At 50.9% G+C, this 17,140-nt stretch overlaps 1 protein-coding gene across 2 annotated transcripts in view; it reads right to left on the bottom strand.

Annotated features, from left to right (window-relative positions):
• Positions 1–1,049: 1,049 nt before the first annotated feature.
• Positions 1,050–17,140, bottom strand: part of Limk2 (LIM domain kinase 2) — a 70,077-nt gene continuing 53,986 nt past the window's right edge. For both annotated transcript variants that reach the window (XM_055624010.1, XM_055624011.1), the window contains 11 exons: positions 16,104–16,209; positions 15,384–15,580; positions 12,288–12,474; positions 11,121–11,207; positions 9,404–9,535; positions 9,123–9,179; positions 7,065–7,130; positions 6,028–6,202; positions 5,450–5,505; positions 4,571–4,728; positions 1,050–2,622 (listed from right to left, as the gene is read on the bottom strand). In XM_055624010.1, coding sequence (XP_055479985.1) covers positions 2,478–2,622; positions 4,571–4,728; positions 5,450–5,505; positions 6,028–6,202; positions 7,065–7,130; positions 9,123–9,179; positions 9,404–9,535; positions 11,121–11,207; positions 12,288–12,474; positions 15,384–15,580; positions 16,104–16,209 — 1,366 coding nt within the window. In that variant the 3' untranslated portion in view covers positions 1,050–2,477. The remainder of the gene's footprint in view (positions 2,623–4,570; positions 4,729–5,449; positions 5,506–6,027; positions 6,203–7,064; positions 7,131–9,122; positions 9,180–9,403; positions 9,536–11,120; positions 11,208–12,287; positions 12,475–15,383; positions 15,581–16,103; positions 16,210–17,140) is intronic.

The following is a 17,140-nucleotide window of genomic DNA, read 5'->3' as shown; positions in this document are numbered from 1 at the left end:
CCATGCCTTGCACGTTTGTGGTGCTGGAACGCTCCCCCAGTACCGTGTCTGTACCTTCGCCTTCTCCGTCAACATGGCCCTGTCACCGGGAGGTGGTGGTAGCTGAACCCCTACAAACTGTCTTAAGGTTGAAGTTACAGGAAGTTGATCTCTTTCATCTCTGCCTTGTTTCTTTCCAAGGTAGATTAGGACAAACCTTCCCAGCAGTCTTTGTTGGGGGGGATAAAAACCAAGGGGCAGTAGGCAATTCTGTGGTAGCCAAGGGAGAAATGGGTAGCTGGGCTGCCTGGGCAGGGGTGGCTCCTGAAGGGTTAGGAGAGAAGCTGTGTGTATGGGAGGGTGTGGTGCTAGAGTTTTAGCAGTGGACCACAGCAACAGATTAAGTCCTAGGTATATCCAGCCAGGCTGAGCTTGCCCATGCTCAAGCACGCTAATCCACAGGATGCTTAGGAGAAAGTATCTTTAGGTTTGCAGGAAAAAAGCTCTTGGCTGGGTCTCACAGCAGGCAGTCCTTGCTGGCCTCAAGCTCACCAGGTAGACTAGGCTGGCCTAGACTTCATGGTGATTCTGAGCCTGTGTGTCTTAAGTGTAGACTTAATAGGTGTGGGTTTTTTTTTTTTTTTTTGTGCCTAGGATCTCACCAAACAGTGGCAGTATTTGGCCAAGTGGTCTGGTGCAGCAGCTTTGGAAGCGGAAGTCCCCTAAGGACTTGGTTGGCAGCTGAGAGACAGCTTAAGAGCTCAGAAGGGGCTGCCTCAAGTGGATTCGCATGATCTCTGAAGGCTTGCTGTCTAGGAGAGGAGATTAGAGACTGAGAATTCCCTGATGTGGCAAGTTATGTGTTTCAGGCCTGAAGGGGGCCAGCAGACCACGTATGTGCCTGAGAGCATGAACATATACCATGTGTGTAGAGTAACCTACAGAGATGAGAAGAGGTATGAGTACCCCTGGAAATGGAGTTACAGATGGTTGAGAATTACTGGGAACCAAACCTTGGTAATTATTTGTCCCACTCTTCCATGTTTAAGTCAGGTCCTAAGTCAGTGTCATTACTATGTTAACTGCTTAATTTATTTAGTCCGCTCCATGGCCCAGCACGGGCCCACCACTCACACACTTGCTGTGGACAGCTCAAGCATAACCAGTCACAGGATGCTGAACCATGCTGCTGTTAGTTCAGGATTCCCCCTACAGCAAGTTTGAAAACTCCACACACAAGCACAGTCTACACAGCAAGGAAAAGTGGCCAAAGAGTTCCCTTCCCACAATTCATCTTGTCTATGTACAAAGTATTTCACATATTACCCCATAGATAAAAGCTAGTAACAGCAACCACTCTTCCAGATCCCCCACCAGTACAACCCAACACTCGTATTTATAACCAAACCCATTCCCAATCTGTTAAATATGGTGTGAGTTCACGCTTAAGAGATGGCAAACCTTGGTGAGCTGGAGAGTCCCACCCGGGGAGGAAGATGCCCCGAGGGTTTCCAATGCCCTGGCCCTGGAGTGTGGCTCAGCAACAATCGAGGTAGAATCTAGAGGGCCCAGCTCAGGGAGCTCTCTTCACATCTCAGCATCCACCAATTCCTGTCCCAACTTGCTGCCTGGAGCAGACATGCTAGAGGATGTGTAGTAGCTGCCACAAAGGTGCCAGGAAATTGATGGGGCTCCCCTTTCTCTGCTTAGACCCAAAGTCTGACACAAACCACACTGGGCTCCAGAACCCATCTAGTGTTAGGCAACGGCTTGAGCTTTTGAGCCCACCAGCCACGATACGGGACTTTTAGAGGGCAAGGGGCTCTTTTTTTCCAGTCTCAGCTTCTTTGGTGCTTTTGTGAGTGACTGCTTGTTGAGACATGATGTTGAAGTGAAAACTCCCCACACACTGATTTGGTCCCTGGGCTGGTGAGCAGTAACCAGTCCTTTCTCTGGATCCTGTAGTTTTCACCACATAGTAAGAGACTCTTCAAAACCTGCTCCAAAGGGCATGGCCTGGGGTGGAAGGAGAACTCACTACTGTCGTTTCCCATGCTTTGAAGGCTCCCAGTTTCTGTTACATTACTGCTTCAAGTCCCGCACCTTGCTAGGCCAGAGCCCTCAGGCCAGTTCATGCTGTCATCCTGCCCAGGTCATTTTGATTTAGTATAAAGCTACAGCCTCCCAGAATCTCACTGCCACAAAGGTCCTAAGTAGTCCTTAGTAACAGACTCTTGGTCTAGAATCCAGGCTCTTTTATCTTCTTCACAGCTTTCAGGTGAGTGTTAGATTTACAGACAGTAACTAGGCCCCAAAACCTGCGGAGAATTGTTTCCCTGCGCCCAAGTGCCTCCTGGGGAGGTAGTAGGGATGGCTTATTCTGTTTCTAAGTAAGCCTTCAGTCCACAGAAGCCCAGGCAGTCTTGCTCACAGCAAGGACAGGGCGCAGGGGGGCAATGCTGGCTGCTGAATGTCCCCATGCAGGGGATGGACCAGGGCTAGGGTGGTGAGTCCCGGGTTAGGCCGTATTCCACGCTCACAGTGTGGTCCAGTTCTTCGAGCTCTGCTGGCAGTGGGATGGCCAGCTCTCCCAAGTACAGGGAGAGTGCCTCGAACGAGTCCTCCAGCTTTGAGAATGCCGGTCTGCAAAGACGAGGGGTGAAGAAGAGAAAGGTAGAATATGAGTGCTGGAGCGATGGCTATAGGGCTGGCTCTCAGCTATTTCCTGGTTCTACAAGCTCAGGCAAACCCTTTCACCTCTTGCTGTAAATACAGAAGGTAACCTTGGGAGAAGCCTAGCCATGCTAGGGGTCATGGGTCAAGCAAAAACAGCCAAAGAGAAAAGAAGCCCTTTCATGTCTTGGAGTGAATGCAACAATTAAGGTAAGATTGGACTTCCATATTCGTTAAAAGGAAACCTGGGTGCTGGAGATGGCCAAGTTGGGATGGTGCTTGCCCTGAGCTCAAGTCTCAGAACAGTAATTAGACATGATGATGTGCACCTGGCACCCTGACAAGACAGGCGGTGGAAGTAAGGGATCAGAAGTTCAAGGTCACCTTCAACTACATATCTAATTTGAACCAGCCTGGACTAGATCCTGCCTCAAAAGCAAATATGCAAACAGAAAAATTGTGAGTCCCCACCCCTCCAAACAACAACAGGGGAGGGAGGACACCAGGCCCTATCCTGTGTTAGTCAAGAGCTCTGTTACTAAGCTACACTTTTGGCTCCTGTGGTGGTTTGAGGGAGAATGGCCCCATAAGCTCCTGTGCTGGAACTGTGTGGGAAGGATTAGGACAGGTGGCTTATTTGGGCAGGCTTGTCACTGAGGGTGGGCTTCGAGGTTGTAAAGCCCCATGCCAGACCCTGCTTGTGGATGAGATGATGCTACCCAGTGCCAGCCTGCCCGCCTTGTCTACCTCCACCCTTCCCCACCTCGAAGATCAGGGACTCACCCTCTGAAACTGTAAGCAGGGCCCCAATTAAATAGAGAATTTTGTCATGGCAACAGACAATTAACTAAGAGAGCTTCTCAGTCTACTTTGATCTACAGGCCCATGGTCCTTCCCTAGGTAGGGTCTCTTCATGTGTGGGCGGCGTGCAGCTGCCTGTGCGCTACCACAGCTAGAACGCAGGGCCTTGAGCATCTTGGGCCAGTGCTGTGTCACAGTGATAGCCCTGGGCCCCACCCTCCTTTTGAGTCAGGGTCTCACAGTGCAGCTCTAGCTATCCTGGAACTCCCTATGGTCCCGGCGTTGAACTCATAGAGATCCACCTGCCTCTGCCGACCAAACACTGGGGCTGAAGGTGTGCATCACCATGCCCCGCTGGCTTTGAACTTCTGATTCCCCTCCTCCTGACTCCCAAGTCCTGGCATCAGAAGTGTTTACTTCCATGCCCAGTTTTCCACATTGACAGGGATCAAACCCAAGGGTTATGCATTCTAGCCAAGTACAGTACTAACTGAGCTACATCCCAGCCCCTATGTTAAGAATTATAAGCAAGTTTTATGTTTTTTGAGGCGGTATGGTTGAGTGGAGCGTCTGTTCATGCATACTTGCTAAAGGTGCAACCCGACTCCTTAGCCACACCAGTCTTCGACCCCCCCAGAGCTGAGAACTGAACCCATGGCCCCATTCCTTCCAGACACTCCATCACAGATCTGCATACCTAGCCCAGATTTTCTTTCTAAAAACTGCTTTTTAAAAAATAATTTATTTTTATTTTATGTACATTGACGTTTTGACTACATGCATGTCTGTGTGAGGGTGTCGGATCCCATGGAACAGCTCACAGATAGTTGTGAGCTGCCATGTGGGTGCTGGGAATTGAACCCACTGAACCATCTCTCTAGCCCTGAACTGCTTTGACTCAATCTTGTCCAGCTCTTGCTACTGTGCTCCCTCTTTTCCCCAATGTGGCATGTCAGTGCTATCAGGGGAGCTCCAGGAGTTCAGGGGAACTCCAGGAGTTCAGTTTTACTCTTGAGCTCAAGTCACTGCTTGTGCCAGGGAAGGGCATGGGATGATCTAGAGCAAGCATCTCGAGAACTCGGGGCTGTGAGGTGGGAGAAAGGGATGAGTCACCAACCTGCTCTCAGGCTCTAGTTTGCAGCAGATAGCAGCCAGGGGAAAGAAGGCTGGGGGGCAGTCTGTGGGGACAAACTTCTCCCAGAAAAGCTTTACATTGAGGCCAAAGTCCAGTGTGCGGGGCAGGCAATCAGGATCAGCGTATACCTGCCCAATGATCTGTAGGCAAGAAAAGCAGGTCAGGAAGGTCTACAGAGGCCCCAGTACATGGCAAGAGAAAGGGATGCTCTTGTAGACAGGTAGGCAGGAGCAGCAAACACCTAAGTTAGAGGGCAGCCTCAGGCCCCATCCCTCTTCACCTTGCTAATGTAGACCTGTCTTTACACTCAGAAGTCTGTTACTAAGCTTAGAAGAGGCCTCCCTGCGGCAGAAGCAATGTTGGTAACTGGGACCTGAAAGCTGGAAGCTTCCACTTATCCTACCCTTCCCGGATCCCTTTGCAGCTAGGTCCTCTACCAGGTCAAGGTTCTACAAGGTTTGATTAATGTCTGATACCCTTTGGCATCAGCTTAATTTTCTAACACTTATTTATTCTTTATACCGCCTACGCCAGAAGAGGGCACCAGATCCAGATGCTTGTGCGCCACCATGTGGTTGCTGGGAACTGAACCAGCTTATTTGCTATAGATGACACATACTCTATAGCTATCTCTACTGAAGTGACAACTTCATAAACTTCATTCTAACCATCATTTGTCTCTCCTTTCCTTCGTAACTTTGTAGGAGTCACAAAAGCTTTCCAATGTGTCTACTTGACTAAGTATTTTGGGAGATACTGAGCTATGCTGAGCCTAATGATTGTGGCAAACTATTCACCTGTAGGACAGAAGCTGAGACATGAGGCAGGCAGGGCTGCTAGGGCAGCTGAGCCAGAGCTTACCTCACAGAGAACGATCCCAAAAGAGAAGACATCTACCGTCTCATCGTAGCTCTTGCCTTGGGAAAGACAGGAAAGCGGACTGTAAGGTTAAGTCTCTTACTCACTCCACACTGGGTCTTGTATCAAGCCAAGCCACAGCCAAGAACCAGGACAAGAACAGCCCCAAAGGTGCCCCGGGTGGCCTGCCTTGGAGCTGAGAATACATGTTATTCAGGATGCAACTGCCCAGCATAAAGAACAGGACCCAGGTTCAGGCTCAGCCAGACTCTGGCTTGGCAACCCACTGCTTTTCAAGACTGCTGGCCTGCATCCGCCAGGGGGCACCACACTTCAGTTCTTGGCCTGGGGCTGGTAGGCTAACGCTGGTAAAGCTGGAGCGCTGGGCTGCTTGAGCCCACCCGGGGCCAGGGCGGCATGCTGCTGAGTTCCCAGCTGAGGCTGGAGGAGTTTATGATGCCTGGCCTGGCCAAGGCTAAAAGATCGCTGAGTGTGTGTCCCCGTCACAGGCTTCCCTAGCTTATGGCAGATCCGGCTGCTGTCTTCTCTCAGGCTCTTTCCCTCACAGATTCAGAACTCACCATTCAGCATCTCAGGGGCCATCCAGTATGGGTTCCCCACCACAGTATAGCGCTTCTTGCGGTCGCTCTTCCGTAAGGTGCGTTTCTTGGTGGTGGCCTTCTCTACCGGGGGCCTTTTCCTCTCTTCTACTATAAGACGCGACAGCCCAAAGTCTGCTACCACCACAGTCTTGTCCTGTAGGAGAGGGGCCAGCTCAGGAGGGAGAGGGCATTCTCTAACCTGCCCCTGGGGTGGACACAGGCTAGGAAGACCACTGACAAGGGGAGTGAAGTCACACAGCAAAGGCAGGACACACCAGAAAGCTCTGCGAGGCAGCGGCTGGGCCTCTGTGGTTTTTTCTGTCAGTCTGGTGTCTGCCCATAGCAGAGTCCAAGCTAAAGAGGGAAGAGCCCCTCAGAAGTGAGCCTCCAGAGTGCCACACAGTGGGTCAGGATTTCTTGTTTGTCTTCAGCCCTTTGCCTTGTTCTTAAAAAGGACTTACGGTTGCCAGAATAGGTTAAGAGAAAAAGCCTGGCAAAGGCAGCTCGGGGCCTGGGGAGAGCAATGCGGTAGTCATGTGTAAAGGGATTAAGATGATCTCAAGTTGGCCCAGGGGAAAGGGGGAAGGAACGACTGTAAGAGGAACACTAACCTCAAACTGGCTACTGTAGGCTGAAGGCTCTGCAGCCTCAGGGTATTTCGGGCATAGATGTAAAATGGGATCAAGTGTTTTAGGGGCCTGTTACAAGGAAGGAGCTCTACACACGGACAAGGATTTCAGTGCCTAACCCCACCTAGGCCCCGACACACTAAATCAGTGTAGGGATTGAACCCGGGGCCCTGTGCCTGCTGCCAGATAATCCCTTCTAATAATAATGATTTCAAGGCCTGCTGCTGGGGAGGGCGCTGAAATTGTTCCTGTATGTGTGTGTCTGAGAGCTTCCAGAAGATGAGGCTGGGCAAAAGGTACTCGAGGTAGCAGAAGCCTAAAACAGAAGCCCCAGGAGGTGGGTCTGCTCTGCACACACCCCCACCCCCGTGGCCCCGAGGGACGTACCAACTTGATGAGACAGTTGTGTGAGTTCAGGTCGCGGTGGATGATGCACCTAGAGTGCAGGTACGCCTGCAACACAAGCAGGCACGGCGGAGCTGGTGAGGCCCGCCCGGCCTGGGGCCGCGGAGCCCGCTCTCTCGGGCCACGCCCACCCCGCTCCCCTTCCCCCAGCCCCCAGCCACTCCTGTGTCTTCCGGGCCCAGCCTGTCTAGCCTCCCATCCACCCCCCAAGCCTCGCTAAGGCCAACAGAAAGCTGCCGGTTCCTGCCCGGGGTCTGTCCCTACAGCGTCCGGCTTGCCGGCCTCTGGGCTCCCTATCCTTTCTTCTTAGAGGCGGGCACCCGAGAGCGAGCACCCTCAAGCACGATGCCCCTTCCACCTTCTCTGGCTTCAGCCACTTTGGATCTTTCCGGCCAGTGATGGGGAAGAAATGACGTCCTGACTCACCTCCCCTGAGACTCCCTCCTCATCCTCCTCCTCCCCCTGTCTGTACTTCAGCCCCTCCCTCTTCCTGTCCAACCGTTTATATTTTTGCTGGACATTCCTTGTCACTCTGAGAAGCTGCTTTCTTTCTCTTTCCTTCTGTGTAAATGCGAAGGTGACATTGCCCCTTCCCCCCGCCCCCCCCCCCCCCAGCTCCTCCCGTAGTACCGTCTCACTGTTCATAGGCCCACAGAGTTCTTCCTATAGCTGTAACACATGGCCTGGCTGCCTGCCAACGCCCTCCTCAATGGCTGTCCATGCCTCCCCCGTGACCCACCCCCTTTTCCTGAGACACGGGTGTGTTTTGGTTTCCCTTCCAGCCTCCACAGGGTCCGCCTTTTGCAAAGCCATTTTTCCATGTGCTGGCTACTATTGTATGCCCCTTCTGCCCTACGGCTCCAGCTGCCCTTCTCTTTAGATAACTGGGTAACTACGCTCAAACTCCTGTCCAAGAAACGATGGGAAGTTCTGCTGACAGACCAGTCTCCAGAGGCAACAAGCCCAGCTCTCCCAAACCTGCCCCAACCAACCATCACTGTCTGCTCAGTGACATCACTAGGGGCCTTGAGGCTCCCGGCTGCTCTCCTTACAACCATTCGCTCACTGCCAGCCAGGTTCTCCATTTTGACTCCACTCTGCCTCCCCACTGCCATTACCTTAATTTACATAAACCGGAACTGTTTCAATGGCCTCTACTCAATTCCCCTTGCTTAAGGGCCCCTCAACTCCACCCCAACATACTGACCACCCTACAGTCACCTTAGCGAAAGCTCAGTCCTGGTCACAACATCCCTGCTTGCTGACTATAACATCAAGAACCCTTCCTTGACACACGTGGGCTCTTATCTACCTTCAACCTCCAGCCTACTGTTCCAGACTGACACGGTATGCGGAGCAACCACTAACCCCTCAGGTGTAGGGGTCACACTGACAAGCTCGGGATGCCAGCCCTGTCCCTTTCTACCTCACTTCTCAACTGCAAACAAAGGTTATTGGAGGAATAAACCCATTCTTGGGCACCAACCCCACAGCACAGCACAGCCCCTGATGTGTGGAAGCATTCATTCATTAGCACCGTTGGTTGTGAGCATTGCTACGCATTCCCATAATACACCTGTGCTTTGTCGTCTCTCTTCCCAGGTCTTTGCTGCTGTTATTACTAAAACTTGGGACCTCTTTGTCAATGGAGGCTTTAATCTACTACTGACTCATTCCTTAGAGTTTACCTAGAACTTGACTCCTCCCCCTCCCCCTCCCCGTATTTTCTAGGCAGTGAGGTGCTGGGCTTATTCCAGGGGCCCTCAGCGCCTGGATAACCTCTTCAACAGCAAGGTCAGGGTGCCTTGTGCTACAGTTTGCCTTGTTAGTTCCCTGTTTGCCATTAAACAGATCTGGAATTCTTTGAGAATAGGGCTGCTGGCTGAACAAGTAGCTACCTAAAATTTCCGGGGCCCTGAAAGAAACTCAATAAACAGCTGCTGAATGTCCCAGCCCACACTATGGGTATCTGCCTTTCAGAGCAGCCTGCAACCCCTGCACCTCACTCTACCCAGGTGCAAGGCTGCTGGTGGGACTCACCATTCCAGAGGAGATGCCTTTGGCAAACCTGACCTTCTGTTGCCAGGGGAACGGGTCCTGCAAGGTAGGAGAATGTCCGTAAGAGGGAGGGAGTCCTTTCCCATTCACGGTCTAGACTCCATAGGCCAGCACGCGCCCCAAAGAGGGCTTCCGGTCCCTCCCAGTATACTCCTTTGAGGGCAAACAAGGTTCCTCTAACCCTCAAGGTTCTAGGTCACGGGCACAGGCATCCCTTTGATAACCCACCACGGCGCCTCCTGACTGTGGGGGCATGTGCTCACCACATTGCGCAGAAAGTCCTTCAGCGTGCCCCCCTCAATGTACTCCGTGAGCAGGTTCAGCTTCTTGTCCTTGTACAGAACACCAATGAACTTGAGCACATTAGGATGGTCGAGGCTTCGCATCACTTTCACCTAGGGGAGGGGTGGGGAGAGAAGACCATCACAAAAATGAGGGCAGCCTCAAGGGTTTTGCTCTTCTGGGAGGTGCTCTAGGGAAGCGAGGTAGGAGGGCCCAAGAGTGAGACAAAGGCCTGTGGTGCCAAGTAGGAAGCAACATCTGGACCACTGGTGTCCCCAACTGCAGCTACCTAGGGTTGGCGGGGCAGTACAAACTAGATGTCCATGGGATAGGGCCTCTGTCCCTGGGGTCCCACTTGAGGGTATTTGGTGGTGATCATAATAGCATTCATACCCATCACCTTTGTAAGCCTGAATCTCACCCTTAGAATGGCTTATTCTTTAGTAAATGTACATGAACAGATACACTGTAATTTAGAGGGATCTTTTCCTCAGGCATTTTTTTTCTTTTTGTAGACCAGGCTGGCCTCAACCTCACAGATACCCACCTGCCCCTGCCTCTTGGAGTGTTGGGATTACAGGTGTGCACCACCACCACACCTGACTCTTTTTTATTTGTTTTAAAGACAAGGAAGGTCTTTCTATATATCCTTGGCTGGCTTGGAGCTCACTATGCAGCTGAGGCTGGCCTTGAACTCAGAGATCTGAGGGTGCTGGGATTAAAGTGTGCATTACACACTGAATCTCTCCTCAGGCTTTACAATAATGATTGAGGGTTGCAGAGATGGCTCAGAGGTTCGGTTCGGAGCATTGGCTGCTCCCTTAGTCTCATGGGATCTTATGCCCTCTTCTGGTATGCAGATAAACACACAGACAAAACACCTATACACATAAAACAGTGAGATAAACCTTCAAGGTTGTTGTTTGTTTGTTTGTTTTTAAATAATAAAATAAAACTAAATTTCTCCCATTCTCTTCCCCCTCTTTCCACTGCTATTCTTTCTCCCTCTCCTCTCTCTTGTCTCTTGATTGAACACCTACAGCCATGTGCCTGCTGTGCTGGCACTGTTACTGAGTCATTCCCTAGCTCGACATCTATTTATTTATTTAATTTCCCCCCTTTATTTATTTATTATTTACTTATAATTTATTCTATGGGTATGAGTGTTCTGCCTTTATGTATGTGTGTGTACCTTGTGTGTGCTTGGTGCTGGAGAAGGTCAGTGTGGGCATCAGATCCCCCAGAGCTGGAGTTACGGACAGTTGTGAGCCAATATGTCGGTGCTGAGAACAGAACCCAGGTCCTCTGCATGAGCAATAAGTACCTTTTCTCTAGCCCCTCCCCGCTTTTATTTTCTGTCTTGAGACAACTTCATCATGTTGCCCAGACTAGTCTTGAACTTCCAGTCCTTGAGCAGGAATCCTCCTGCCTCAGCCTCTTGAGTAGCTGGAGTGACAGAACTGGGCCACTAGGTCTGGCAGCAAGTTTTCTTTTGAAAAAACTTATTTGTAAGTTTCTTCCTTTTGCAACAGAAACAGCAAACTTCCCACACCCCAACTTTACTTTCTTTTTTGAGCAGGGTCTCGCTGTGTTACCACATCTGGTCTGGGTTCACTCTTGGGCTCACGTGCTCCTCTTGCTTCAGCCCCTCAAACAGCCGGGTATAGGTCTGATGGAAAGTCCAACCCAGTTTCTTACCTCAGTCAGGAAAGTCTTCTGGGTTTCCTCATCACAGCGAATTAACTCCTTCATGACCATCACTTTGCCTGTGGCTTTGTGAGTCACCTACAAGAAGGGAAAAAAGTGTTGACAGTGTGGAGACAGTTCTGAAGACGTTTGTGAAAATCTGTGGGCTGAGGGAGTAGCTCAGTGGTAGAGAACTTGGCTGGCATGCTCAAGGTCCTGGGTTTGACCTCTAGCACCAGGGAGAAGAAAATAAGAAAGAAAAAGGGGAAGAAAAAAAAAATCTTTGCAGTGTCCTCCCCTTCCTTGGAGGACAGCCTGCCCAGAGATCATGTGTAGAAGACAGCATGGGGCGGAGGGGACTGAAAAGGAAGTTTATCTTCTCCCCTAGAACGCTGGGCATGCAGAGAGGAAAGCCAGGACTCCAGAAAAGGACACTGGGGAGGACAGGAGGGCACGCTGCCAAGCCAAGCAGGGGCTCTGCTCATCTGGCACAGGAATGAATCCACTTGGAGAACAGAGTCTGGGGGCAGGGGGTCAGTGCCACGGACATGCACCAGGGAGCCGGGTGGGTCAGAGGTGAGCCTTCCAACCCTGCTGCCTGGAAAGCTGACACACTTGGCTTACCTGACCCCCCCTCCCAGCTCTCAGCAGAGGAAGAGGAGAGAAAGAGAGAAAGATTAGTTCCTGAGTTCGCCAGGGTAGCAGGAGCCTTCGCCTTGGAGCAGGCCCCACCCTGGGGCCTGTGGCTGTCTAACACGCCCTCAATGGCTGGTGGCATGAGGGCCAGGGATGTGGATCCTAACCTGGGTTTTCAGAGCCACAAGCTCACTACAGCAGCCATGCTGCTCTTAGGGGGCTGCAGGGACAGAGAGGGCACCCCAGACACCATCACTCACAGCCATAAAGGAGGGCTGGGGGCACTACAAGATTGCAGCGTGGCACTATAAGGTAAAAGGTAAGAGGGCTGGAGAGATGCCTCAGTGGGCAAAAAAGCTTGCCATACAGGGCTAATGACCAGGGTTGGACTCCTGGAACCCAGGTAAAGGCAGAAGGAGCGAATAGACTCCTGAGTGTCCTCTGGCCCTACACAAATATCACACGCAATAAAGCTTTTAAAGGAAAGGTCAGTAAAGGAGGGTGATGGCAGCAAGAGAGTGCAGCGGCAGCTGCTGTGCTTACCTTGATGGCCTGCCCAAAGAAGCCCTTCCCCAGGACCTCCCCATGGATCAGGTCACAGGGCCGGAAGATCTGCTGTGAGTAGCTGCTGGAGCAGCGTAGAGACTCTGAGCGGCTGATGTCCCGGCTGAGGAGCAGGGGCTCTTTGGGGGAGCTGGGGCCAGGAGACTTAGAGATGCTGTTGCTGCGCCTGAGGGTGTGGGGAAGAGAGCAGGAGAGGTGATCGTTAGAGACCAGGCAGCCCAGCACAACAGGAGGCTCAGGTGGACCCGGTCATCCCAGCCTTTGTAGTTTGGATGGCATCTCTGGGGAAGGGGTGTCCTTAATCAGAGAGATGTGCTATTTGGGGGCTACAGACAGCATTAATCATAGTAACAATACATTCCAAATGGGAAATCTGGAGACTAGAGGTGAATCTCAGTGGTGAAGTGTCTCCTAGCATGTGTCACCTTGGATTCCATCCCTAAACATGCTGGGGGTGGATGGACTGAGGACTTCCTATAGATGATCGGAGTCTACTAGCTCATCATACTCCAACATCACAGCACTGGATACAGCAATCCACTACCTCCCACAGCTACCTGTGATAGAAGGCTCTGCCCGCAGAAGGGCAAAATGGCATTTTAGAATAAATATGCACCTGCCTACATCACCTAGACTTTGTTTGTTTTGTCGAGATAGGGTGTCTCTGTGTAGCCTTGGCTGTCCTGGACTCACTTTGTAGACCAGGCTGGCCTTGAACACACAGACCTGCCTGCCTCTGCCTCAGAGACTGCTGGGATTACAGGGTTGTGTCACTGGGTCCAGCTCACCACTTACATTTTAAGATAATAAATGTATATGATTTTTATGACAAGGAAGACGCTGTGCTTACATTTGCAAAAGCAGCACCAGATACAGTAATGGCTGGTGACTGTTACTGACTTAACTGAAGAAAGGCTGTGTCCTGCTCTCTCACCTTGCTTGTCCTTGCTTGGCTCACACTAACTGTGCCCACACCACACGCCAAGGGAGCTGCCTTTTCCTGCAGTAGAGGACAGTCCCAGGACAGCCATAGGAGCAGCTCTCCAGCCACCCACACCTCTTTTCCAGCCCCTGACTGCCCTTTGGTGCTTTGCCTCTGCTAACTCAGTCATGCTGGCCATTCCCAGAGGCAGGCAGGAGCAATCCGTGGGGAGGTCGTGTTTCCGGTAGAAGCCAAACAGGGGCCTGACTGATTCAGCCCATCTGAGCAGGAAGTGGAGCAGTATCCAGTCCCTAGCTAGTCTAAAAGCGGGTCATGGAGTGTGTCCCTGGCGCTGCACAACCCTGGCTCCTTGGCCACAGAACCTCTTACAGAACTTCTCATCACCATGCAGAGGCAGGGTACAGAAAAAAAAAAAAAAAAAAAAAAAAAAAAAAAAAAGAAAGTTACGGATGTCTCTGCCTGAGAACACAGGGCTCCTGACTCTAGTCCTCTAAGTAGCCTACTCGGGGCTCATACACAAGATAGCCGTTGCCCTCCACAGCTCCGGGTGTGGAGATGTCTGTCCCCCAAGTCTTAAAACACCTGTGTTTGGCTAGGCACAGTAGTACCTTTAACCCAGCACTCAGGAAGCAGATCTCTGTGAGTTTGAGGCCAGCTGGTCTAGAGTCCCAGGACAGCCAGGGCTACATAGTAAGATCCTGTCTCAAAGACAATAACAAAAGCCAAATCCCAATAATGCATAGCAATGCCCCCTTCCCTGTTTGTTCCTCCTTTTTGGTTTTTTGAGATAGGGTTTCTCTGTGTAACAGCCCTTGCTGGCCTAGAACTCACTTTGTAGACCTCGAACTAACAGAAATCTGCCTGCCTCTGCCTTCCAAGTGCTGGGATTAAAGGCATGCACCACCATGCCCAGCTCCCCACTCTCCTGTTGAAGACAGGATTTTGGGCTGGAGAGATGGCTCAGAGGTTAAGAATTCTGGTTGTTCTTCTACAGGTCCTGAGTTCAATTCCCAGCAACCACATGGTAGTCCATAACCATCTATAGTGAGATCTGGTGCCATCTTCCAGTGTGCAGGCAGAATGCTGTATAAATAATAAATAAATCATAAAAAAAAAAATTAAAAGGCAGGGTTCCTGGTTGTCCTGGAACTTACTCTGTAGACCAGGCTGACCTAAAACTGAAGAGATCTGTCTTCTTCTGCCTTCTGAGTGATAAGATTAAAGATGTACACCACCACTGCCTGGCGTTTTTTCGACTCTCTCTTCACCAATTTTTCTGGTGTACTCACTTGTACCTTTCATTTCTGTTTCCAGCTGAGCCCCACATTTCCTCCATGTTGGATTTTAAAGATTTTTTGGGCATTGAAATTTCCTGTCTAGCTTGAGTTTAATGGATAGAGCCTGATCTTCTGTTTTGATACGGGCTTTGTGCACGTGTCAGAGAGGGAGAGACAAAACGTGTGTATGTATAGGAGTGAACACGTGTGCGCCAGCGCGCACATGTAAAGGCCGGTGGAGGACATGAGGTATTTTCTCCCAGTTGCCACCTTATTCTTTCGAGAGATCTCTGCCTGAACCTGGATTTTGGGGGCAGCCAACAAGTACCATTAACCCCCTTGTCTCCACTCCCCAGAGTGCCATGGTTTCAGCCTCACCTGGCGTTTTACATGGTACTAGAGCTCCAGTTCTCCTGTTCGCTCAGCCGGTGGCTGACCCCATCCCCAGTTTGATCTCTTTGTTCTGAGACAACATTTACCCTGTCCAGTCTGGCTTTGAACGGAGGCCATCTTCCTACCTCAGCCTCGTGAGTGCTGAGATTTTGGTCAGGGTAGTGCTTTCTCAAAACTTTTTTTGAGGTGAGTTTCACTATGTAACTCTAGCTAGCTGAAACTCATGATCCTCTTGCCTCAGCCTTCCACATGGTAGGATTACAGAACTATGCTGCCACACCAAGCTTCTGACCCTCTGGTTTCTAAGGAAACCTGGGAGACAGCTCTACACAAAAACTCTGCCTCCCTCAGGGTGGCTGGGTCAGCACAGGTCTCATATTCTGTGCTGTGTGGCCTCCAAAGGCCAACACGGTCTTTGAGCACTAGATGAGAGAAGCAAGACAGGTGGGACAGTAGCAGCACCTCAGAGAACGTCTCCTCAGTGTCCCCTCCTGATTCTCCTTGGTGTCCAGAGTGCTGAGCGTGAGAGAGTGTCCAGTTCTCTGCATGTGTGGAGAAAGCCGGGTATCTAGCCGCAACTGGTCCAGGCGCTGAGGGGCAGGGTCATGTTCAATCAGCAGCTGAAGTGTCTGGCTTGTCTGGTTAATTGCATCCTCTACCTGTGGCCAACAACAATGCAAGGTTGGTTTCCACAAGCTGTCCTACCCCAGGCTACCTAGTGCCCACCCAAACAGTCTAAGCACAGTATAGCCACTGCTCAGTTTGGCTAGTAGTGGCCTCTAGGTGCCAGAAGTCATCAGTGCCCTCTGGCATCTTGTTACCTCCCTACCTGTCAGTCCATCTCTACTGCCCTGGAAATGTTCGGTTGACCCAGAAGGTCACTAGTTGTAACAAGCTCAGCACTAAGATTAGCTGGTGGGCTGGAGAGATGGCTCAGAGATTAAGAGTACTGGCTGCTCTTCCAAAGGTCCTGAGTTCAATTCCCAGCAACCACATAATGTCTCACAACCATCTATAATGAGATCTTGGTGCCCTCTTCTGGTGTACATGCAGACAGAACACTGTCTACATAATAAATAAGTCTTAAAAAAAAAAAAAAAAAGATTGGCTGGCATAGGAAAAAGGAAAGGCCATAGCCTGGTCTCCCAGGGGGCCCACAGACAGGCTGGACACATACGGTACCTCCTCTACTCGGAGAGTGCGGACAGGGGTCCCATTGATCTCCAGGATGCGATCCCCAGGGTGGATGGCATTGCGGTTGTTGGGACTGATGTGCATCCGGTTGACCCTAAAAATGGACAAGAGTTAAGGCAGGATGAAGGCATTCTATGAACTCACCTGGCTACTTCACTTCTACAGGGAAAGTTCACCAACTCCCAGCTCCCCAGTCACCACAACACTCAAGGCCACCTACACCAAAACGCAGTACCCATCCCAGAATGCCCCCTCTCAATGAAGGGCACTGTCGCTCACCTATTTGACCTAAGCCAGAAACCTGGACATTATCCCCATTTGGAGATCCCGCAAATCCCTCCCCCTTCCCCCAACCCCCACCCACTTCTGAGAATCCTGCCTTCTCTCCATCACCATAGTTACCAACATCTTTCTCCTGGATCACTGGAGGAGCCTCCTAACAGCTCTACATCTCTGGGCCTTTTTTCTCTCCTATCCAATCTCCACACTGATGATCCTTTCAAATGCCAACCTGGTTATATTATCTTGCTGACTACAGCCTTTAATGGACCTACTAGACCATCATAGTCAAGATCTTCCGCAATTAATAGCCACTTGGGCTACTCTCTTGACTTATGCTAAACAATAACACAGACACCTCTTGGAGATATCTGGTCTCCCTCTGCCCTGAACACAATCTCCTCTCCTTTTTACCTAATGAAGCTACAGACTAGATCTCACCTTCTCCTGACTTTTTTTTTAACCCTGGTAACCCCTCCCCTACACTGTAAGATCCAGCCTCACAGTCAGCATTTACACAGTGCCCCATCTCTCTCCCCATCAGTCATCATTGAAGTAAGTAGCTTTGCCACACGCAACCTGCTATCATGCTCTGCCTAAACAGACCCAGAAAAAGAAAGAAAAAGAAAGAAAAAGAAAGAAAAAGAAGAAGAAGAAGAAGAAGAAGAAGAAGAAGAAGAAGAAGAAGAAGAAGAAGCAGCAGCAGCAGCAGCAGCAGCAGCAGCAGCAGCAGCAGCAGCAGCAGC

The sequence above is a fragment of the Psammomys obesus genome, unplaced genomic scaffold (genome assembly GCF_907164565.1).
Source record: "Psammomys obesus unplaced genomic scaffold, mPsaObe1.curated_primary_1811, whole genome shotgun sequence".
NCBI lineage: Eukaryota > Metazoa > Chordata > Mammalia > Rodentia > Muridae > Psammomys > Psammomys obesus.
The sequence above is the reverse complement of the archived record's forward strand: the minus strand, read 5'-3'. Positions and strand labels throughout refer to the sequence as shown.